The sequence below is a fragment of the Apis cerana genome, linkage group LG10 (assembly GCF_029169275.1).
Source record: "Apis cerana isolate GH-2021 linkage group LG10, AcerK_1.0, whole genome shotgun sequence".
Classification (NCBI taxonomy): domain Eukaryota; kingdom Metazoa; phylum Arthropoda; class Insecta; order Hymenoptera; family Apidae; genus Apis; species Apis cerana.
The window spans coordinates 2,703,610-2,729,864 of NC_083861.1; the positions used below are offsets into that span (position 1 = coordinate 2,703,610).

Sequence of the window (26,255 nt, forward strand, 5' to 3'; positions counted from 1 at the left end):
TTTAAAAAGGTATTTGTACATATCTAGAAAATAATATCATGAAAGTATAAATATATTTTTATTCCACTTAAAAATATATATATACTATCATGATTAATTGCTATAAATATAAAAATTATATATTATTCTAGGAAAATCATTTTTCATTATAACGATAAAAATTGTTTATTTTCGATTACATCTTCATTATTGTTTCCATTGATTTTTTATAAAAGGAAAGAGAAGTCATTTCCTATTAAATTTCTATAGTAATATAGATAAGAATAAACGTGACATATAATACTTTGGAGATCATCTGACCTCTGCCATTTTTACATCATATATGTTTAATATCATTTGTAGTCGTAACAGTGGTTAGAATAGTAATTTTACATTAATATTCATTATTTATTAATTAACAGTAAATCATAATAATTAATACTAATTTTGAGTTAAGTAATAATATAAATCAACTATATAATCATACAGGACAAGTAATATACATCAATTATACTGTGAGGCATATCGAGAAGTTTATATCAATAATAAAATCCTAAATTTTTTAATATTAAAATTGTTAAAAAACATTGCAGGAAAATGGTAAATAGATTACACAGATCTATGAAATATCTTTCTTGTATCTCATATAATAACAGATATATATATCTATGTATATATATATATATACATCTGTATATATATATATATATATCTATGTATGGTAAATATATTTTAGGTTTCTTGGTAATGGATATTCGAATATAATTATTATGCTCAAATATGAAATCAAATTTTTAATTCATTTTTAGAAATAGAATATTATTATTTACAATTAGATACATTATAATATAACAAGAGTTATATTCCATACCTCGTTAGTATGATTTCATTTCTCTTTTTAAAAATTAGTGCATTAATAACATAAGAGAATTAATAAAAAACTTTAGAGATTCAATTGAATTTTGAAAAGAATTTTAAAATAAAGACATATATCCAAGATTTTCGTATTTGAATTTGCAATATCTTTAATCAAAATTGTTTTTCAAACAGATATAAATAATAGCAATCATTTTAAGATATATATACATGTATAATATTAAAATAAATATAAAAACAAACGAATGTTACATTGAATTAATAAATTCGTATGCTTTATTCATTTGCAATTCTATGTGTATCGGAATCAAATATGAGAAGATATATCATATTTTATTCTTTTTTAAATAACATATTTTTTAAATAATATTAATAATAATATAAGTCAACGGTGATTTATCTCGAGCTTTTCGCTTGTTTTTCGAATTTTTTTTATTCCAAAAACAATTGCAATTCAAATAGTGCACATATTCGTATTACATATTGCCGATAGCTAAGCAAATGATTTATTTCGAAAATATATTATATTTTTCAATAGAATTGCAATGGAATATGTAGAATTCAATTTCTAAGTAGGAATTTCTAAATAATCTTTAATAATTATTTACTTATTTAATTATATATAGTTTATGCATATAAATTATTTATTAATTGGACTGAATTTATTACAAATTCAAATTTTTTCTTCTTCCATGTACACATTTCATTAAATTTAATAACTTTTGTAAATTATTATAATTTTATTTCATTTCTTTCTATTAAATAATATTAAATATCGTTATAAATATATTTACACGTTTTAAAACTTCGCGCGGTCTTGTGATGCCAGTAGTACGCCACGTGTGCCAGGAGGTGGCGCCAGCGTGAACGTACAGACGCGACAGAAGTATTCGTAACTCGAATCCAATGAGTACGTTTTCTCAGCTTTCCCGTGTCACGGTGTCGCGAGCACGTCTGTCGTTGACGCTCGCGGTGTCGGTTGGTTTTATCTAATCTGTGGATGAAAATTAAATTCCGTGAGTGTTAGTACCGGTCACAAGTGTTTGGTTGAGCGTGCATGAATTGCACGAGATCGGAAGAGTCGGTCCGAGAAACAGAGAAGAGGACGAATGACGAGGCCAGGCAACGGGTAAGAGACGAGCACGGGAACAGACAGAGAAAGAGAAAACAGTGGGGAGCAGGAGACACGGAACGAAAAGAGAGACAGAGAAAGATAGAGAACGAAACGAAATAGCAAAAGAAAGAAGCTAGAAGTGTGTCGGGCCAGTGTATCGAGGAAAGAGCTGGGAAATCTTGCTTTTCCTCTTCGTACGGCTGGATCGAAGGGGCAGAGGGTGTGCGGGTGGGTGGGGTGCCAAAAAGAGAGAAACAGAAACGAGACAGCTCGAAAAAGGAAGAAGTAATACAGCCACGAAGGGTGTACGAGCTGTGCGTCTCGGGGAGGGAAGAGTATTGTGTCGACAAACGAGAGTGTGAGAAAGAGACAGTGCGGTGCCGTGTAAACATACATCCTATTGCCGTGAGTGCGTGCGCGAGTGGCAATCAGCGACGACTTAACATCATCGTCGTCGTCGTCGTCGTCATTGTCGTTGAACGCCGTCGTTGTCGTAATCGTCGAGATAGTGCAAAACTGTGTGGTCGTCGTCTCCTTTTAACAACTAAAGGAGACGTTAACTTGTCGAGACAAACGTACGAAAAATCGACCAACTAACGTGTTTATCAATCGTCACGGTGTATGACACGCGTATGAAACTTCATCACAAATGACAGTCCATCGAGTGAGAAGGGAAGTCGAGTGCTGGCTGGATTCGTCTGTCTAGCGGGCAAAGCGGTATGTGTAATTTTATTCAACGGTACATTTAGTGGACTCTTCTGTAAAAATGGCTTCTGACGCCTCTTCTTCCGTATATACATCGTTCCCTCCCACTTTCCCATTTTCAATCGTATTTAAACATTCTTTTATGCATGAAAATAGTTATTGAATGAGAAAATGTTTATTGTTAATATTAGTTTGATTAACTATTATTTGACGATAGCTGGGTCATTTTTAACCTCAACGTCGAATGTTTAGTTTATAGCGATAAGACGGAGGCAAAAACGAAACAAATGAATCTCTAATAAGTCACGCAATATAACTTAAAACTTTGAGGAGAAAAGGTGCCAGAGAAATTTTTCTCTTCATAAGATATATTTATATATATTTTATTTATATTGATTTATAATATAACTATTATAATTTCTCTTTATTTTATTTTTTTTAAATATCTTATTATTTGGTTTATTATAGTTTTATAATATTATTATTGCAGCTATTAATCATAGTTTTATAATCATTACAATTCATTATATAATTATAGATTAGAATTATCTTGAAATTATTATTGTTTTAAAGTATATAATAAGTGCAGAAGTATAAAGATAAGAGATAAATATGAATAATATATTTTTCAATAATATTATCGGTATAGTTTTCTAATTTTTTACATCAATACAATAATATTCAAGTATATATAAAATAGCGTTAGATCAAAATTGATACATAATTATTATCTAAAGATTAAAGATGCCAGAATTTCGATCCTGTGCAATACGCAGGACTCGAGTATCGTGCTTCGTTTATAAACATTCACGACCTATCCTGCATGATATAGCGTGCAACTTGCATGCGTAAACGTAATTGACAACGGATCGTGTGACTACCGTTCGGACACCCGTTACGTTTTAAAAAAGATCCTTTTACATTTTCTATAAATATCTGACATTCCACCATATCTATTTCTAATAGATATATAATTTGAAGCGACCTTGAAACACTAATATTAGATAAAAATTGAATACGTTTGAATACTTATTGAAAAATGCATGTCGCATGTTTTAACCTATCTACCAATCATTGAACATATTATATAGTTCAACATGTACATATATACATTTTCAATGATATAAATCACAGAAGTTTCATTATTTTCTCTATAATAATATCTCTAGAAAAAACTGGCATATCTTGAGCACTTGCTTGAAATATTTGTGAAAGTATTTATTCCACACAAGTATGGAATTAAACTAGTACAATGTTACTATATATATATATATATTATATACTATATATATATATATAATTTCTGATGAGTTTATATATATATATAAACTCATTAGAAATTATTCAATCTGTTTTCTAAACAGGATTAATACTGAAGTATGGACAATATATTGAAATATGGACAATGTAACTAACAGATAAAATTTTTAAACAATCTTAAATTTATATTTTAAATTAGAATATTTTCTAAAAAAATGGTCTTAAAAAGAGAAACGAAGGATGATCCTCGATATTATCGGTTAACGTCGGTTAACGAACCTGGAACTCTGAAATGTTAATGTCTTATTACGTCACGTTCGTTTACCGTGGTCAAAGAAAGGGGTCAAAGACGAAAGGAATGGGAGGAGAAAAAGAGTTTGAGACGACTAAAAATGGCATGGCACGGTATACCATCGCCTCACGGATACAGATTACGGATTCTACTTCGTATCGTTCATCTTTTTCTTTTCGCTTTTTATCTATATCTCTATCTTTTTTTACTATGCACTTCATCGTATTACATTCATGAAGTTGTCTCGTTCTCGAGTGTCTATAGTCTCGAGAACAGAAACACTCTAATTATTTCTAATTGTTCTCGACTTCGAGGACGAACAGAGGCAGACAATAGATATCGGTAACTGTTTTATACAATGAAAGTTATTAGAGGTTTCTATCGATACGGCACACCCGGCATCTTCCGCGTGTCGAAGACTCATGAAATCTTGGTAACGGGACGCTAGCGCTACCTGTTACGCACTCGTGATAGTGCGTTTATATTACACATTACCGTAGGTTATCGCCTTTTAAATCGTGAATTTCACAGAGGAGTTCGTACGCGTACGACAGTTGCCGTTCTCCTTCTATTTTATTATCTTGGTTGTGAAACGTCGTCTTCGCGAAATAACGCAGTTATTATGCAATATATTTTTTCCCCGTATTTCTTTCTGCTTTTTTCTTTTACTTTTCTTTTCCTCGATGTAAGTCAACGTTAGAAAGCGCGATCATGTGATTGATATACAAAACAGTTCAAAGATCGCGAAAATTGTCAAGTCACAATAATAAAAACATTGCCAAAGATAGTCATTCTTTGTTACGTGAAATGTAAAATATAATGTTCGATTATCTTTCAAAACAGAAATATTTATGTATTGATATTTGATTGTGATAAGATATATAAATTATCTAAGATACGATATGGAATTCACGATAAATGATAAAGAAAAAAATCGGAAAAAATTTAAGTGCAGCTTTCACAAGCGTAGATAGTAAATATTCTTACAAGAAATTGAACGAGCGATTAATTCACTCTTATTGCATTGAGCAGAAGTAGGCATAGCGCATTTATTAATTTTTTAATGGCATGTCATGCGAGATGTTGGCATTTCACTCGTCTCAGACACATCAATAGAGATGAAATTCATGGGAGATTCTCACGAATGATGATGATGACCTTAGCACGACGAGGTCCCTCGTTGTCCCTCATAAGTACTTACGTGCATCGTCGTCTGGTAATGTTAACGAGCTTCATCGACGAAACTTGTTTCCCCTTGAAGAAATTGCAGACTAATGAAATTTTTTATTTGACTTTCTAACCATCCAATCTGTTTGCTTGATTTCTGGCTAATCGAGAAACCGAGAAATTAGATTACCTTTGTAAAATCTGATTTCCTCTTGTTGAAATTAAAGTTTCACGATGAAACATTCTGACATTTTTAGCTGATATATCTACGATGAATCATTAATTAGAAATACAGTAGTGTAATTAGAAATAGAATGACTGTACCAGAATAAAATGAATTATTTAAAATATAGTAAATAATATATAATAAATATTCGATTTAATTTCAAGATTTCAATTTTAATAAATTAAATGATAAATTAAATGATCAAATAAAATTAAAAAAAAATATTACATCATCTTTTATAAATAAACCATGAATCATAGAATTAGAATTATAGAATTTAGTGATATATTTATTAATTTATCAAATAAAATTATTGAATTAAATATTCAAATATATAATCAATTACTGAATCACATTACATAGGAACTAACGAGGATGATATAAAACTTAATAATTCAATATTTTACTTTTACACATATTCTAGAAATCTTTCATTATACATCATATTTAAATATAAATGTATTTTTAGTATCCATTCAAAATTATAATTTCTAATATATTCATATGTAAAAAATATGTATAAATAAGTATTAGAAATAATACTTATATTATTTTGTAGATTTGTATGCAGACAGCATAAATAGCATGTCCTTGCCGAGAAATTGATTACGAATCCTAATTGAATTACTTTAGATAATGCCTATGATTCTATGGCATGACCGGATTAAGTATCTCCGTTGCCACGTTTCCAAATCCAATTTGCCCATATTCACGATTATCTATTTTCGGTGCGTATTAGTATATAAGTAACAGTGATTATCAACTTCGTAAATCTTTTCTTTAATTTTTTTCTTTTTCGAAGAATCAATAAAGGAAAAATCATTCGTAAAAATTAATAATAAGTTTGTATTGAAATATTATTCTACAATTCTATAATACAATTCTTAATTTTTATACTCATTAAGATAGATAATTTTTATACTCATTAAGAATTCATTAAGGAATTTCAGGATTTAAGGCTAGGAAAAGTTTATATTATTTCTGATTAAAAAACGATATATTTCTTGAGCATCAATGTGTATTGATAATAAAAAAAGAGTATAAATATAATTGTTATTGTTATAATACAGTTGAAAGTTTATTTTTACTTTCAAAAATGATGGAAATTTAACTTCACATACAAATTAATAAAATTAATACAATCGTTTTATTTCATAATTTATTCAAACAACGAACGTCGATTTCGCTTCTTTTTTTCTTTCTTTTTAGCTTGAATTACCGATATACATAGTTGTTGTCGAGATAAACTCGTGAAATCGTTCATTCGCGGAGGAATGCAACGATCCGTGGCACACAAGTTTACACTTCCTCCAATGTTATGCAACGTTGGTGTGTCGATAACATAGTTTCCGAGTTGGGGGCGCGTGTTGTACTGCCATGGTGTCCAAGGGGACACCGTAAAAGTTTTATCTTCAGTTGATAGCCGTGTCTCGTGGTTCATAACTCGATGTGCAATGGAACCAGGTCAACGGGCGAGAGATACGCGTCGTGCGCAGGTGGATGCTGATACTGGGGCGAATATAAGGTTGTTATTGGGAAAATGTCAAGTCCAATCAGTCGTGGCGAGATATTTGGACGAATAGACGTATTGTAGGTTTTTCACACCTACCTCGGCGAAATCGTTTAATAACTCGGTGCACAGCATCGGTATATGTATTTGTGTGTAGATTTATGTATGCAATCGTGCGTTCGTCCATCTCCCGTGTAACAAATGGCGTGAGTTCCGGAATATCGGCTCGATATAGGTACAGGTAACCACTGAACGCGATAAAATTAATTAGGTACACGGTAATAGCGAGTTCCATAAGATACCCTTGAGTATTTCAAAGAGGAGTGGAGTGAAGATAGGCTTTTAAAGGGAGCATGCTCGGTCTGATCTTGTTTCGCTATTAATGCAGATATGATGTAATGATTCGTACAAGTTCTTCGCGAGACTCTGTTTCACACTATAATTGATATATGTTCGTTTATATTTATATTAAAAAATAATTTGATTAAAACTTTATCAAATGAGTCACGAAACGAAATTTTTTTTCTTTTCTTTTGAGAATCTATATATTTTGCTAATATCTGTAATATTAACAAATTTTTGGAATTTCTAAATTAATCAATATTTATTTTTCAGCTTAAAAGGATTTCAAAATATAAACAGTTTCGAGTGTTCCATTTCTAATTTATATCATTATCTTCTTCATTATTAAACATAGACAAAAATAACTTTAATAAAACAAATATATCATTGGACTTGTATCTTTGGACTCGAATCTGATTTCGTTAATTGCTTACCATTATAATGTGATTCTGATAAGCCTGGATTGTAGGTCAATTAAATTATTTTCATCTATTAATGTTAAAATGTAGATTGAATATATTTTTCACATTTGATTTAGATTTTAAATATTTAATTTTATCAAGGAAAAAATATCTATGAATAGTTTATTCCATTAGGAATTGAAAAGAGGCGTATCGGTTTTTAAACATAAAAATATTTCGAGACAGATTTCAATCCCTCTCCAATTCGTCCATCGATAATGATGCACGTCGTTATACTAAACGGGTAACATCGAATCAATTGCGAATCAGTCGATATCCATTTACAAAACCTTTTTCCGCATACCGCGCATTTTAATCAGAGCGTAACGAGTGTCTGGGCTGTGTTATGCCCACCAGGGTGATAGAAAATACGCGTCGAGACAACTCGACCAAAAATAATGGTCGACTAACTTTGTAACCTAGACTGGCCTCGAGTGTGGAGACCTAACTCAACACTCTCCATACCCCACTTTTCTTAGAAGCGGCACTTTTGTCTGCCCGCGAGAGAATTCGATCGAACAATACGAAGAAGTTTTCTGGCACACGTGTGGCTCCACGATTATCCACAGTTTTAAAGAAGAATCGAGGAGCTTTGCAAGAAACAGTCAAAATAGAAAATCGAATAAATTGGATATTTTGGAAAGCTACATTTGAATTTATAATTGAATGGTTTTTAAAGCGATTCACTTTTTTTTTCGAAAAAAATCTAGAATAGAATAAATAATGTCGTGTTTACATATGTAATTTTAAAAATATGTCTGCGTAGGCAGATATATTTTTTCATACTTTAAAGATAAATCGTAATATTTTTACTATTCTAGATATTCAAAGTATAGACAATTTTAGGGTACTTATCAATGTCTTTATTGCGTTATAAAATTGTTTGTCGTGTCAAATATATATTTCAGTAGGAATTTTAGTAGGAATCGGAACTTTGCTTGAATAGTTTACAAAAAGTTAATTTATCTTAAATTATGATATAAATTTACTTCTTTAATTTTTTTTTACATCTATTTTGCAATGATCAGAATAAATAAAAACTTATTTGTGCTATATTTATAACAGAATAGATAGTGAATAATAATTTTCAATCGTATTCCATTATTTTATCTCTTTCTTTTATCAAATGATATTTCCACAGTTACCTTATCTACATGCAGATATATTAAATATACATAAATAGAATAGAGATAATATTTTCATATATCAATTTTTTACACAATTACTTTCTTATCTCTAGATTTTTTTTATATAATTAGTTAGAATATTGTTTTTAAAAATAAAATCTTCATATGATTCTTTTTTATCTCCGTATGATTTATATTCTAACACATATGATCTATATCCCTAATAAAATATGACAAAACACATACCCAATAAAAAAAATATTCAGAATTTATAACAATTTACTCTAATTAATTGTAAATCAATTTCTATTAAATTTAAAAATCCAGATTATTGCGATGATTTATTTTAGAATTTAGATATCATTACGTATACATTATATATAAAATTAATCCCGTTATTGGGACTAATAATCTTCACAATCATCGTACAATTCTCTTTTACGTCATTTATTCAGCGTATGAGTAAACAAGTTTGTTAAATCACGAATCGATGAGCGAATCGTTGTGTGCCAAGGAAGAATAAATTCACTTGTTACACGTATATGTATACATTCACGTGCGTCACTTATGTAAGGTGTACACATAAAGGATTATGGAACCGTATCGTTGTGAAAAGCTCTAAGTGTATCGCGCGTTCATAATTCCTGTCAAATATTTTCGAGATCAGAGGGAGGGCGTAAGGCATCTTCTTTGATTGTTGCTCGTGTAAACTCTCAACGTTGTGCCGTTTTAATTTTAAACTGGCATACGAGAACGGCGCGGGAGTCTATCTTATATATATGTGCTGTCTTTGTTCGTTCCTTTCATACTTCCGTGCAGTTCAAAGAAAATGTATTTTTACATATGTTTCGATCTTGAATCGGCGCCATATAAGGAGTTCGCGTTATTAATTTTTAAAATTCTTTTCTGTATTTAATTGTTATATTCGAGAAAACTTTTAATATACGATACGATGATTACTCAAATAAAATGAATATTTGTTATATAATGATAGTAATTTTTTTGATAATTAATGTTATGGAAACAAAATAAAAAAGAATATATTGATTGAAGTATATTTATTATTTCTAATGAATATAAAGTATAATAAGGAATGTTTTAATTCTATTTTTTACATAATTATAACATCATAAATTTTTTTAAATCTTTTTTACGTTAAATGAAGATAAATCATTTGAGATAAATATTGAGATAATCACAAGAAAATGATTTTAAATTAAAAAAATTTATTATCCATCGTATAAAAAAAAATAAAAATTTTATCTTTTATTATTTTCTTTATAAGTCCACCATTTATAAGAAACAAATATTGAAAAGTAATAGTGCATACAGCATGTATAGCATATGTACAGTGAGAGTTCGTGAACACGGCTCCTCCTACATGTTAGTTATGCATCGTTTCCGCCTTTGACGTAGCATACATAGTCTTGACGTAAATGTGTTTCGTAGCACGATGGCACGAAAAGAAACCGGAACTGGCGTGACGTCTGTCTGACAATCAAACAAATATTCCAGTCTATCGGTACATGATATCTTTTCCTTGACGATCTTCGATTTTTCTTGCGATAATTTTTAATATATAAAATATGAAATATTCCAATAATTAGCAGCAGGTATAGAATTTTGTTTTATTTCATTTAATTTTTGAAATAGTTTAAAGCAATTAGTTTAGGATTAAATACACATATATAATATTAGGAACATATATGTATGTAAGTTTTGTTGAATTTATTAAATATTTAATTTTTAATTTAATTTTCAATTGTAGTCTCGTTGGATAAATATAAATATAAATATAAAAACTAGAATAGTTTATTTGTATGATATTTTATAATATTTTTATTGATTTAGTATTTAAATTATAGGTTCTAGATTTATACATCTTTGTTGTGATATTTTTAATTCTATCTATTATAGTTATATAAGGCACGATTGTATTCTCTACAGATTGAATTGTACATTATTTACGGCTGATATATATCGGACTTTTCTTCCAATATATCAGCCGTAATGCAACCTTGTAATAAAGTTTCAGATTTAAATATCGCAAGAAAATCGTTATATAAATAACAATTATTATATATATATATTATAAAAAATATATTATTAAAATCACTCTTTTAATTTTTCACATATCAAAAAAATAACATTATTTTATAATTTCTTTTATTCATTGCTTATGTTAAAAATACGAATTGTTATATAGGTGGAAATTATTTGGATTTAAAATGTCTTCTAATTTACAAGTCCAAGTGTTGGCCATCTGCATCCCCCACACCGGAAAAGACTAATTTTTTTCTTTATTTTCTTTGAAACCTTTCAATCATCTTACATCATTTTCACAAACATCGTTTTTTACTATTTTCTTCACTTTCTTCAAGTCAACTAATAGAAATATCTGGTATAATCATTTCTATAAAAACCATTTCAGGCAATAGAATAAATCAAAATAGAATTAAAAGAATCATTTTCAAATTTCTAAATTGTTTCTATATAATCGTATGAATAGAATTCGGTGTGAGATGTACGAATAACACATTACCATTGAATCTAGGAGACTTCAAGTTAGGGATATTTACGGTGACATCGTGTTTGATTTATTAACGATTCAATTTCACCCTAAGTACGGCCATTACGAATCGAGATAGGGACCAATGCATTCAAATCGAGCCATAAATTATTCAAGCCTCTTTTCGTCGGTCGAGAACAACTGGTTCTCTCAACTTGTGTATATTGTACAGTAACGAACGATAAGAAAGCAATTTCGCGTGCAGTTGAAACAATCGGGGTGAGTCCGGTGAATCGCAAATTGCAATCAGTACGTGACCACTTTTCACTGAAGCTCCGCCAAACTTGCGGAAACCTTTTTTACCGATCGATCTCTCAGTTCCCAGTCGATCGACGAGGCCCTGCTTAATTATTATTTCTTCCAGGTCTAAAAATAATCACCGACCCTCTTTTCACGATCCGTAAACTCGTTGCAGCGGAAAATGGTCGTCGAAAGAGGATCGATCGATTTTGCAACCAAAGCTATGTCGAATACCGTTTTCGATATTCCGGAAAGAGCACCGGAAACGAGAGATCCATTTTTACCTTTATATATAGAAACGATGGGAGCTTCATTTCTGTAAGAAAGAAAGAAGTTATAAAAATAATATATACAGGATGATTCAAAAATATATATTAATTTTTTTAAAGAGAGATTATATATATTAAAGACAAAATATTATGTGCCCTATATCATATATATTTTAAGGGTCTGAAGTATTTGTATTATAAATAAGGTTAGATACACATGACCGTCCTTTTCAGCTCATTAAATTTTTATTTTAGGAATTTTTTAAATTTATTGTGTATTCAGTGATGCAAGTGATAATAGATTATTTATAAGAAAGATTAAAAAAACCAAAAAATAATATGTTGTTGAGATAGAAGATGGGTATTTTCTTTAAGCATTCATAATTAAAAAAGTAAGGTATGTAATATATATATATTCATATAAATTTTATTTATTTTAATGTGCAGATTTATCTGTTGAAATATTGAAATAAGAATCATTAGGAAAATTATGAATCATCCTCTACTTACGGCGATCTTTAATCTGATCCTTAGGCGCATCCAATAGGCGCGTAGAAATTTATTTTCCATATAAGGTAGACAATCGATTCGTTGTTATTTACGGATGCAATGTTCGCATTTGCACGTATGCAGCACGTGCATGTTATTATTGCAGTCACGATGCTGAATCTTTTTGCTGGACAACACGACCACCTCATACGATTTCTATGCTGAGAGCAGTGGAAACATTTATGTTTATAATTGCTTCGAAATACATTTATTATGCTTATGGAATAAGTTATAGAAAATTGAAAGATGCTTATGAAAGTAAAACTTATGAACTTATGAAATTCTAAATGTTAGGTTGGCAAAAAAATTACTTTTAGAATCCTTTGAGATTAAAGCAATCAAATAAAATTATTATTTTATCCTAATTAAGTCTTTTGTTAAACTTTTATGCTTCCTATAAATTTTAAATGAAATTAATTTCGAAGCATATTGAATTTTTAATATAGAAAATAAATAAGCAAGAGTTTTATTTTAGATATTCAAGTAGAATGTGAACCTTTAACATTAAAGAAAAATATTTTAAAATAATCATGAAACACATAGTATGTAGAGCGGAAAACTTACCGCTTTCCAAAACTTGAACATTTTCATATTTAATAAATATTGTAATTTATTCATATATTTTATTACGTGTTAGAAATATAGTAAAAAAATAAAGTTGAAAATAAAAATTAATTATCATTTATATTTATGAAGAAATTATAGATAGACATATATAGGTTAAAAAACATTGATATTTATTTCATCACCGAAGCAATAACTTCTACATCACTCTTGATCAACTTATCAATCTACCATCATAAATCATCATCACAACTTTCAATCACATCCATCCAATTTCCATTATCGTTAAAACCTCTAGAAATGGGTTGGAACGGAACAAGTTTCACCGTTGCGCGATCCAATCGACCATTCACGGCTCGTTTCCTCATTTCAGCGACACGAGATGCATCGGAGGGTGGGGTACAGCAACTACGATGGCAAGATTGCCGGCCTCTACGACCTGGAGGAGACGCTTGGCCGTGGTCATTTCGCCGTAGTAAAGCTCGCCAGGCATGTTTTCACCGGTGAGAAGGTCGCAGTGAAGGTCATCGACAAGAGCAAACTCGATGAGGTTTCGAGAGCACACCTTTTTCAAGAGGTAAGCATATAGAGATGACATGATATTCATTTTTCTTTTTTTTTTATTTTTGTTTCTGAATCGTTCTTTGAATTTAGATTGTTATCCTTAAAAATATTCTGAATTTTGAGACATCAGAAATTATTAGCTTTTTTTTATGTCTTTCGAATTGGCAAATAGATTCTAAAATATAAGTTTTAATATTAGAAAGTCATTTTATCAAAAATTACGAATATTCAAACGCAATCTGATATTCTATCTAGATATTCTTCTGTTTGCGCAGCAAGAGATTAATAAAACGAAACAATCTTCAAATCATTAACAAATAAAACAAATTATTTCGAGTAAAAATTTAATTAACAATTAATATCTTATTTAAAATATAGAATATAGAAAATGAAAAACTTGTATTACTCAATTAGAATCCATTAGGTTATCTATTTTTTATCACTACAGTAGACATTTCGTTTGCATTAACCATCGTCTCATTTAATATGTATTTTAAAAATATTTTCTAATTCTATTCGTCGAATATAAATCGATATATAATCGATACATAAATCGAAAAAGTATAGTGTTATCTAAAGGATTTATCATGAAATTAGTAAGAAATATTTTTCAAAAAATTCATGTGCATGGGAATATATAAAAACGATATTCGTTCATTTTTTCTCCTCGTTTTTTTCTGTTTTTTTTTTTCTTTTCTTTTCTCATTCGTCGCATGTCTCATCAATGCAAGTCGACGAAGGCGACCGCATATCCTTCATCCCTTTGTTCCTGCACCCCTGTGAGTCGCATGAATGGGAATACGTCGAGCACAAAGCGAACCGTGAAGGAAATGGAAACGCGTGCTAATCTCTTCCTTCTTTCCGTTTGCTCGCTCAATGATTGTAATGCATCGCGTATATCGTATTCGAGAGCACGGGGTTTTCTTCAGCTTCTCCAACCTTTCACATCTTTGCTTCTTCTGCTCGATGATCGAGGCGATGCTACATGGATTTCTTCCTTTAGACGGGATATTGGAAAGTGATAAGTCGAAATTAATCTAAACTTTTAAAAAGCGATAAAATTGATTACACATTTCTTTGATGGTAGATGTTACTTTGAAAATGGATTTTGAAAGAATAGATTTAATCGAAATATGAAAATTTTTGTACACTTTATAAAGATGCTTTACTTTATCGGATAAATATTATTACTTTATCATTTGTTATCACTCTTCTTCCATATCTCTCGATTAATTCTCGAAAGATTAATTCTCAAAATATATTCGCCATGATTTTTTTGCGAAAGTCCATTATTCCATTAATTGATGAAGAATACTCTCTTGAAGAAAGTATGTTGGTTTTGAATTGCTTTTGAAATTAATGCGAACATCACTTCATTTTTCAAGTACGCATCACTCGGATGATGCTGCGGCAATAGAATAGGTAATAACCCATTACAGCTCTAAATAATAATCCTTTACGTCTTATTCGAATAATAGGAATTTATATATAAGTGGTTTCAATCAAATAGAAATTCATTCAATCCCTTTATCATACATATTCGTACAAATTTTATGCCAATCCTGATAGATAATAATTATGATTACACATTATTCCAGCAAATTTAATTAATAATCCAATAAAATCAAACAAAGGGAAACTAATTTCAATATAAAAAAAAAACACAATTGGATCATATGGATCCAAACATGATATGAGAATTGGTTCAATAAATGAACCTCAAATAAACTGAATTTCGCAATAGGATAAATTTGATTTCAATGAAGCTCAGATAAACACAATTGTTCCATCAGCTCTAATACTGCTTCCTACAATCTTCATTATATCGAACATTCGATGTTAAATATTAACGACTGATTGCGTAAGATCCGCTCGACAGATCGCGTAGGAAATATCTACGATCCGCTTCGAACTTGTAGATCTTGTTAAGGTCAACGAGATAATGGCCGCGATGGAGAGAAGGAGAGAAAGGGTCATTGACCATCCGTACGAGGGCAAATGTCGAACCATCCTGCCCCCTCTGCATACCACCATGTCCGATCATCATCCTCTTTTGTTTCAATGTCCGCAGGTGAGATGCATGAAGCTGGTGCAACATCCGAACGTGGTCAGACTTTACGAGGTGATAGATACGCAAACGAAGCTCTATCTGATCCTCGAGCTTGGCGATGGCGGCGACCTCTACGATTACATCATGCGCCATGACAGCGGCCTCAGCGAGGAGGTATATATCTCGAGATCGTTTCAACATATTCCACTTAATGATCCTGTTTTACCGGAGAAAATGAAGTCATTCTGCAGGCATTGGCTTCGTGCAGAAGTTTTTCTCTCCCCTCCTTTTTTTTTCCCTCTTTTTGCTATCTTGTTATTCTAGGTCAGTATTTCTTAATATTTTTCTATTTACTCGCGACCCAATTGAAACCTTAACAAACAGTTTCTTAATCATAAAATATATCGCATGCTTGAGTTGAGTTTAAAATTAATTATAATGTATCAAGTATGTGTAAATAGTTAGATATTACTAAATAGTTGTCTTTGAAACATATATATATATAATTAAATATTATTATTCCTGAATTTGTGGGTATTGTAAATATTTATGTTCATTTAGTAGATTTTGCAAAAGTTTATATTAATTGGAGATAAGAATGTATTTACGAAGAATGTGGAGTTATAATTTTTTGTTACTCGTATTAAGATAATTATATGATTCAAATCATATTATATTATTTTTTCAAATTTGATGTTATCGTGTTATTAAATTAAAAGAAAAAAATCTATCTCGAAAACTTCAGAAATATATCAACTCACGGTCAAATCATCGTTTAAAAATATATTACAGCGAAATTATGAACAGCTTCCAAAAGTACCTTTTTAAATATAAATTGAGTAAGGTAAAATAGTGAATAAAAATAGCGAATATACTTTAAAACATCGAAATCTAAAATAATATTCGAATCAGTCTAGATATCGTCAAAAATTAAAGCACTATTTAAAGTAATAATTTTCTAATAATAAACAATACACATTATTCGAGATGTATCTTAGATCTCTTAATAGTTTTGCTCCATATTTCCAATTCTATTAATAACAATTATACCATTGATCAAATTCTATTTATCATACGCCACATATGAATCACAAACGAACATAGTCATCGTATACTGAAGATGGAGCATTCCTTACTCATTACCGGAAATGCAGTAAATGGATTAAGAATTCTTGTAACGAGGCAATGATGTGTTCCATTTCAATTCATTCCATTCCATTCAGTTTTATGGAAACTCGAGAATATTCTCGATTCGTCGTTTTTCGACATGATTGATGGGGCATCAAGGCCGCAACCTTTGCTTTCTCGAGGTTTCCGCTCATATGCTTTTAATCGATCGCAGGTGGCCAGAACGTACTTCCGGCAAATAGTCAGAGCCATATCGTATTGCCATCGATTGCATGTGGTGCACAGGGACCTGAAACCCGAGAACGTGGTCTTCTTCGAGAAACTCGGTACCGTGAAGCTCACCGATTTCGGATTTAGCAATAGATTCTGCCCTGGCCAGAAGCTCGAGACTTCCTGCGGTTCCCTTGCGTATTCGGCGCCGGAAATCCTACTTGGCGATAGTTACGACGCTCCTGCCGTTGGTGAGTACAATAATATCGATTTATTTCAAGCTATTTTTTTATTTGTGTCGGTGCTTTCGATAGTTTTAGAGATAAAAAATGAAGCAACGGAAAAACATATATAACTGTTTTTCATATTTTTTTTTGCGTCATTGTGAATAAGGAAATGAAGCAGTCAGTGTTACTTAATTCAGTATTACTTTCAAAGTTACACAACTTAAAAAATAATATTTCTTCTATGAAATAATTTTGAATAGTATCAATATAATGTAATTATTATTTATGTGGTTTACAATTTATAATTTTAATGGATTTTAAAGTTAAAAAAAAATGATTTTTAACCTGTATTATCTTTTATGAAAGATGTATTTTAAAATGTATAATTCTAAAATGTTATTAGAAAAATAACGAATGAGTATAGAAGCATACTAATTTTATTGAATATGTAAAAAATATTCTGCATAATTGCAACATGTTAGACATAAAATATTTCTTTTTGTTCTTAAGAAATGACAAATTTATTTCATGCATATCTAATATGCAAAATTTTTTTAATCTCAATTTAAAATAGAAGGAACCAATACTGGCAATGTTTTATCAACTTTTTTACAATTTACAATTTTACATAAATGTAAGTACAATCCTATAACAAGTTAGTTGAATTCCCCCTATTTATTATTAATCTTGAACTTCAGCATATCAAAGTAGACCGGCATTCTTTATCAAGAGGAATATTTGGAAGATCCTATGACAAAGATTATTGTTACATTAATTCCTATTGTCATATCTTTATCATAATAACTTTCTTATTGAATTTGATGAGAATATCAATCAAGAAATTAAACATAAATTTGCTATTATTATCATCATTCCATTTTTTGAGATATATTTAATAAGATTAGATTTTCATTTTAGATAACAAATAGGAGGAAATTAACGAACACATTTGTAACTGATGATAATTAAATCAATATATTAAAGCAATATTTTAATACAAAAAAAAAAACTTATATTAAACTCATCTTGATATATCAACAGTTAAAATAATTAATCCATCTGTATCAACATGCCTTGTATTCATCGTCCAATTCGCATTTTCAGATGTTTGGTCACTAGGCGTAATTTTGTACATGCTAGTGTGCGGTCAAGCGCCTTTCCAAGAGGCGAACGACAGCGAGACCTTGACTATGATCATGGACTGCAAGTACTCGATACCGCCACACGTATCCGACGGCTGCAAACGTTTGATCGCGAGGATGCTCGTTAGGGAGCCAGAGGGCAGAGCGACGCTCGAGGAAATAGCAGCTGATCCTTGGCTGGCCATTGGACCCGACTTAGATTCGGTGGAAGCGCTGCCTTTGGTCTCGAGACAACAGGTGTCCGATGATCATCATAATCATATAATAACTAAGATGGTCAACGGGAACATTGCCACCAAAGAAGAAATATTGGAGTAAGTATGTTTGTTAAATATTGCAGGAACTCGAATATCTTATATGAGAATAGAAATCAAATTATCTATCCATTGAAATATGTAAATTGTATACTGAGAATCCTGTGTTGAGATTTTTAAGACTTATAGTAGAGTTAATCTTTTTAATCAAGTATTTAATATTTAAAAATATTTTAATATTTAGCTTGTTAAAATTATTTTTAATTATAGAGCTCTGGACAAGAACGAGTACAATCACATAACAGCAACGTATTTCTTGCTAGCGGAGAGAAAATTACGAGCTCATCGTCAGGAACAGGTGCAAAAGACACGTCCGGAAATCCTCGAAGTATCGCCTAGGTATATTGTACACGCTAGTACAAAACTCGTTCATAAAGACAATCAAATATATATTAATCATTCTATACATTTAACTATCGGTTATTTTCAGCCGGCAAGATGACGTGGCCACTAATATGCGTACCGACCAAAATTCATTGAGCACAGTTAACCAATCGCTGTTGAGTGTGCCACGGACACCGGGTGACGTGCCTCAGGTAAGTATTCGATGATTTCTCTTCTAACATACTATCGACTATACAACAAATACATGCATACAAGAATGTGTAAAGGAAAATAAATCGCGATTTATTACATGAACATTTTTTTTAGAATAAAAAAAAAAAAGAAAACACTTGTTCTCGTTATAGAATATTCGAACGCGGAAGTGCAGCATCGTCCAGGAGGAAGAAGACGAGGACGATGTATCCTCGTGCTCGGGTCGCGACGAGCGCGGCAGTAATTCCACATTAAACTCGTTCAATCGCCGTGGTTCCCGATCCGAGGGTAAATTATCGCACATCCTGCAAGAGAGGCTAGCTCAACTTCCGGAAAAACCGAATCACAAGCCTATATCGTCCCAGCGGAACTCGCAAAAGGACATTAACGTGATTCCTGTAATCACAGACGGAGAGGAGCGACTGATGTCTAGTCCAAAAAGCGGAAACAGTGATTCCTCGTCACCTGTCCAACAGAAATCGGGGGTCAGACCTCAAGCGAGCAATCAGCTCGCGGACAAAGTACCTGCAACAACGAAATTCGACTCCACGAATCAAGAGAACCTGAAAAATCGTTTCGACGATTCGTTGCCCGGCTGGTCGAGAAGAGGATCTTCGGAAAACAGGCCGAAATCGGTATCAGACTGTTTAAAATCGATGGGACCTGTCCCAGCCAACAAATGGAGGATGGGATCGCAACACCGATCATCTGCTTCGTCGCTGGATTCTTCGTTGACGATGAGTCCGTCGAAACCGTCCGAAACTAGCACGACGACTACCACGACCACTATCCTAACAGAGTCATCCACAGTGTCGATTCCTCTAAGACCATTGACGGGGCTCAACGATAATCTATCGTTGACGCCTAAATATAAGACCATGCCATCACCAGGAAGTACTGGTTCCACGTCTACACCATTAAATGAAATTCTAGAAGACGGAGATGCGTTGCCTCTATCCGGCAGCGAGAGCGGTGGTTCCAAGTGTCGGGTAGTCAGAAGAACGGGATACGAACAGCGAAAGAGCAAGTTTCACAAGACGCGTACAACTTCCTGCTCGAGTTCTGACGCTAGTGACGATGACAGTGAGAGTAGGAAGAAAAGGGCACACAAATTGAGCACCTCTGCGAGTAAATCGATGTCTTCTCGTCGTGACAGTCACGACGATTCTAGCGATTCGCAAGATCCTGGAGGGAGTGGCGGTGGGGGTGGGGGTGGTGGAGGTGGAGGAGGCGTAGGAAACGGGGAGCATACAACGGAAACACCACCAAGTGAAACGAATCGCAAAGACAACGGAAACAACACCACTACCACAACGACTACAACGACCGGAGGAAGACATCGGTGCTCGGAAAATCAGGTTATATTCGGCAGAAGACATCGGGCAGGTAGGAGAAGAGCCGGCGAAACGCGACTACGCGAGAGCCAGTCTTTAAACCGCATCACTGAAGTCCAAGAAGCGGAAGGACCTTCGGCGTGTCACAATCATCACGTGTCTCGCAACTCCGCTGTTCTAGGAGTTCAAAGCATGTCCTCCTCGTCGTCCTCGGTGTCGCAGAGTAGTACAGGCTCTCATGGAGTTCCTCAGCCCTTGTCTCAAGCAGCAACGACAGTTCAAAAGGCCAAAGGTTTCGGGGCAAGGCTTCTGCAAAGTTGGTCCCTCAGCGCCGGCAAGTCCTCGTTATCTCAGCCGTCGAATAAACACACGAATTGTAGCCCCAACGGCAGATGTACCAAACAAGAAGCGCAACGGGATGCTTGTCAGAGGATCGAGATGTGCGACGAAAGGGAATTGAATGGTGGCTCGGTTAATCAAATACCGTCCAACGATAAAGAAAATAGAAACGGGTCGATGAATAGGAACGATTGCAAGAACAGGAAAATCCGGTTGCTTAGTCGATATTTCGCTGTGCATAAGAAACTTTGTGTTCCATTGCCAGGATTATTCGGTAAAGGGCGGTTGTACAAGGCTCGATCTTGCGGTAGCATTGCTCGAGACCGTGTCAGTCCACCGTCGCCGAAATCTATGTTGTTTTGCGCCACAGCCGACGACAAATGGCGGGATCGTCGGCAATGGTGCGACGTGAAGCATCAGCATCGTGGCAGCGATGGGGACATCAATCAGAACTTGGGTCTGTCGCATCTGGTTCAAGAGAGCGTGGTAGGTAAAGGTTGCAGCGCGTTGCCCGCGATTTGCCACATCCACCTGGGCGATGCATCCAAATGTTGTAGTCTCTGTTGATGAATCTGCACGGCGAGTAGATTGATGCACAAATGACGACGGAGAAAGACACCGTGGGTCGCGTAATTTTGACCTGAAGTCGCTGGAATCATGGTCCAAGCGACCGAGTAGACGAGAATCGTCACTGTTCCGTGACGAGTAATGATTGCTTGCGATCAGGAAATGGAGAGGAGGCGCGAAGAAGAAGACGCAAGGGAACGTAAGGAGACGTAAAGAGATACGATTATTACGAAGTGCAATCAATTTCATGATGGTCGTTTTGCGTGCAGAGAGGGAGAAAGAAGAAGATAGAGGGAAAAGGAGAGTGGAAGATGATGGAAAGGAAGATAGACGTGGTGTGACACGATTAAACGCAAGATAAGGAGGATCTTCTGTACGCGATGCGTCGTGTTGATCGTGTAATTAACAACCGCGGTCTCTCAGCCGATTATGCAGCACGCGTCACAATGGTCAATGTATTCAATCGATCGTGTCATGTCCCCTCTAGTAGATCGATGCTGTTCCACCAGTATCCCGATCCTATCCTTTTCAAACGCGACGCGTAATCGAAAGAGACTAGAATATAATAAGGGTCATGTCGGAGAGGGAGAGAGCGTTATCGATCGATCTTTCGCTCTGCGGGAAGTGTATCTAGTCCGTGTGAACAAACCTATATTAAAAATTACAGAGTTTATTATTATTAATATTATTATTATTGATATTTTATTATTATTATTATTATTATTATGATTATTATTATTGACTATAATTATTAATATTGTCATTCTCTTAGTTATTGTAATGCAGACATCGACCAAATCGCACGCAGAGTCGCGAGGAAAAAAAATCGTCTAACGTCCATGGACATTGGAATCTCGCAACCTCGAAGATTCTTCCTCTTTGTTCCGCTTTATTTATCTGCCTATCTCCCTCCATTTATCCTTCTCTTTACTCCTGTTCCTTCCATGGATTGCGATCTTGCTACTTTTTCCTACGTGTAACGTAGAATATATTCGTGGCTGTTGCACAGTAGCCTGCTCCAGGAGTGAGCAAAACTCGTGTTTCCTTCATCGAGGGAGGCTATACTTCTATATGTAACACGCTAATCGATTAAGCTTATGCGTATAGCGTATCGATCGAGGAACGTCTTCTGTGGTGCTATATGCGAAGATCTGACGCGACGAAGAAAAGACAACAAAGGAAAATGGAAGATATTGAATTTTTTTAAACTCCTTTTTTATATTATTATTATTATTATTATTATTATTATTATTATTATTACTATTATGATTATTATTATTATTATTACTATTATTACGTCCTAGGGGATAAATACGATGATACGATACGAATGGAAATGATGGAAGATGCATAGGAAAGGAAGCATTGAAACTCTTCAAAAGAAAGTTTGAATGTGAAAAGTTCTAAACTTTCAGTTTTATAGAGTGCTCGAATAACAGAAAAAGAAACAAAGTGACCTGAATAAGAGTAAAGTTACTGCTACAACTTTTAAAGTAAGGTACAAGGTTTAAGGAAATATATAACTTTGCTGCCACAAGGGCATAAAAATCAAAAAGTTTTGCCCATCGATCACTGTTAGTTAAATCAATGAACAAGAGACTGCTATACTCGACTATTTTTTTTTTTGAACTATAAATCATAGTTATAAATCAAAAGAAAAGCTGTTCTTCAAGAAGATTCAATATTCTGATACCAAAGCGACAATATAAAGATCTGGAAATTGTTTGAATTGAAAAAAGAAATGAAATCTCCTAGGACAAATTTTCGTAATTGAAAGATCTGTATATGCACGATTTCTTCTCGTCGTCAAGTTCAAGAGACGATCCTCTTCATCCATCGAAGCTATTGGCAGCAAGTGTCAGCGCGCTTGCCGGCTGAGCGCATACTTCATTCTTCATCCTCTTCATTCTGAACGTCATCGTCATCGTTGCCGAATGCACGCGTTCATTTTGTTGGAGAACGCAGGATGATTGTTGCTTCATGAGAAATATTTGCTGAAACAAATGTAACTGTAGAGTAGAATGTGTAACTGGGAATTTATCCATGACAAAATACGCTCCTTTTCTGCGTCGATCAATAAAGTTGCTGAAGATTAGGTCAGATAGAACTTTGTGAAACTTCACGGAACTTTGTAAATTGTTTGCTTCGAATATAGAACGCGGGCCATTCGGCAGAATTCTCGTTGAACTTAAGCGATGTACGTGCACACGCTTTTTCACCTTTTATATATATATATAAAAATATATATATATACATATATGTCGCCATGATGAGGTGGTGCATCGATTGAAGATCGAAATTGTGTATTTATTTTAATAGCATAATAGAAAAAAGTTAATTATATTTAACCCCTTGTCTTTGAACATTAAGTAATACGTGATAATGATTGATAAATTTAAGATAAATTTAATAAGATTTATGTTGAATTTTTTATTTTCAATGTTTCATTATAAATAAATTGTTTAAGTTACACATGAATAATATTTTTATATTATTCTCATGTTAACATTAACTAAGTAATTACTAAAGTACAAGGGGTTATAAAGAAATAAAATATGTTGAATATTTCGTAAATTTGTATTTCTAGGACTTATTACGTAAGCGATACATTTTTAGAAAAGATATATTTCTTTCATACTGGAGTTTAAGGATTCATTGATACTACTAATATAATAATTGAAGGATTTATAACAAATACAATTCTTGTCAAATTTTAATTATGATTTGATTTAATATTTTATTATTATTATAATTTGATTTTCTAATAAAGAAAATTCAAATTTATTGAATGAAAAAAAAGCGAAAAATATTTTTTATTATTGAAAAAAATAAAAATTGACAAGTATCGTTTTTCTGTAAATTCTTCAATTCTTCTTAACTGATAGATGTTTTCTAAGAAAGAGTTACTAAGTAATAATGCTGAATAACTATTTGCTCTAGTTGTGAATCACTGTCAGTATTTCTTACCGCAATATAGTGCGTTGTGACACTCTAAACATATCTATAACAATTTTTCAATATCTAGATAGAGTCGTAGGAATCGTTTGTGCCATTTAGTCTCTCTCTCTTTTTCTAAATTCACTGTATATGATATATAACTATTGTTCGTTGACATAACACAATCTAATTCTAGATATTCGTATAAATTTAGAATTGAAATTTAATATCACAACAGGGACCACATCATCGCAGTCCAAAATTCGTCTCATTGCTTTCATAGATTAGAGGATAGAACGAAAAATTAGGATAGAAATAATATAGTTATTTTATACGTATAATGTTCCTTTCTTCTTAATGATCTTACTATACATTTTACCTTTTTACAATTTTCGAAAATATTCGAAAGTAAGTAATATCTATATTAGTTAGTATTGATGAAAATCCGAGAATGAAAATCTTTTCTAAAAGAGAATTGCTTATACTCGAAGTCCTCGAATGCTAATTATTATTTAGTTCTATATTCACGGAAATCTAAATTTTTATACGTTTAGTGGATACTATATTTTTATTGTCTATTATGTTATAACAGAATTTTAAAATGCCCCTTTCTATTATTCTCTATTCTTCTATATTTTTCTCCTATTCACTTGCATTCATTAGTATATATATAATTAATTTTAGATTAATGATTAATTAATAATGTTTTATGCTCGAATAAATAATAATTTCAAGCACGAGACATTATTAATTAATGAATAAATTAGTATGTATTATAAATTTTTTCTTATAACTTTTTAGTAACTTTTATTTTGTTTATATCATACACGTATCATTACACTGAATGTGTTAATCCAATATTAAAAAATCAACGTTTCCCAATAATATTTAGATTTGCGTATTTTCAAAGCAAAGCCGACAATCCGATCTTCGATTCTCGAATAGCACCTCATTAATAATTCGACGTTTCATGTCCCTCCTGAGTAGGCCAAGAGCGTTTGTATGTACCTAAACTGTACATCAGGTGTACGAATCTATGCGTAAAACTGTATGTACCGAGCCAGATATTTTTTAGTAATACAATATTTATTGTACGTCATGTAAAGAAAGAAAGAGAGAATGAGCGAGCGAGAGAAAGAAAAAAAAAAAGGACGATCTTTTCCAATCGTCACTGCCGACGATCGTCAATCCCCTCCCCCTTTTTCGCTTTTTTCTTATTAATATAACTTCTCTCACCCTCGTGTCGTCACTTCGAAAACAAGATCGTTTGCTTCCTCCACAAAGACTGAGCAAATCGTACAATAAATTTCCATAATCGCTTGAATGCCTTGTGTCGTACGATGACGATGACTCGACGAGACCAAAAAAAAAAAAAAAAAAAAAAAAGAAAAAGAAACAAACGAATCATACGTCGAATATGATGTCACGAATAAAATCATCCTTCCTCGATCACGTTTCATTCGAATCGTGATAGTGCTATCGAATGTGCACCTTATCCTATAGGTGAATTGTTAAGGAAAAAAAAAAAGAATAGTAATATTAAAAAATAATAATAATTTACATTCAACGAATTTGTTCATCGTTTCGAGTTCCAACGAATCGCGACCAAGGTGTAAAACGGGCATTAAAACTATTTCCATTCAATGGAGATTTAAG

The 26,255-nt window shown here is 32.5% G+C and overlaps 1 protein-coding gene and 1 long non-coding RNA gene across 2 annotated transcripts; one reads left to right on the forward strand and one right to left on the reverse strand.

The window, feature by feature from the left end:
• Positions 1 to 1,651: 1,651 nt before the first annotated feature.
• On the forward strand, positions 1,652 to 25,999 carry LOC107993048 (SNF-related serine/threonine-protein kinase). Its single transcript, XM_017049236.3, has 8 exons — positions 1,652 to 2,686; positions 13,624 to 13,827; positions 15,886 to 16,038; positions 17,207 to 17,453; positions 18,534 to 18,885; positions 19,096 to 19,224; positions 19,316 to 19,421; positions 19,575 to 25,999. The coding sequence occupies exons 2-8, from the start codon at positions 13,633 to 13,635 to the stop codon at positions 21,660 to 21,662; spliced, it is 3,270 nt and encodes a 1,089-aa protein (XP_016904725.1). The 5' UTR covers positions 1,652 to 2,686; positions 13,624 to 13,632; the 3' UTR covers positions 21,663 to 25,999.
• On the reverse strand, positions 6,593 to 8,375 carry LOC114576891 (uncharacterized). The gene is made up of 3 exons (XR_003696422.2): positions 7,906 to 8,375; positions 7,229 to 7,377; positions 6,593 to 7,128 (listed from the first exon to the last, which is right to left on the reverse strand). It is a non-coding gene; the product is annotated as an uncharacterized LOC114576891 (long non-coding RNA).
• Positions 26,000 to 26,255: the final 256 nt, after the last annotated feature.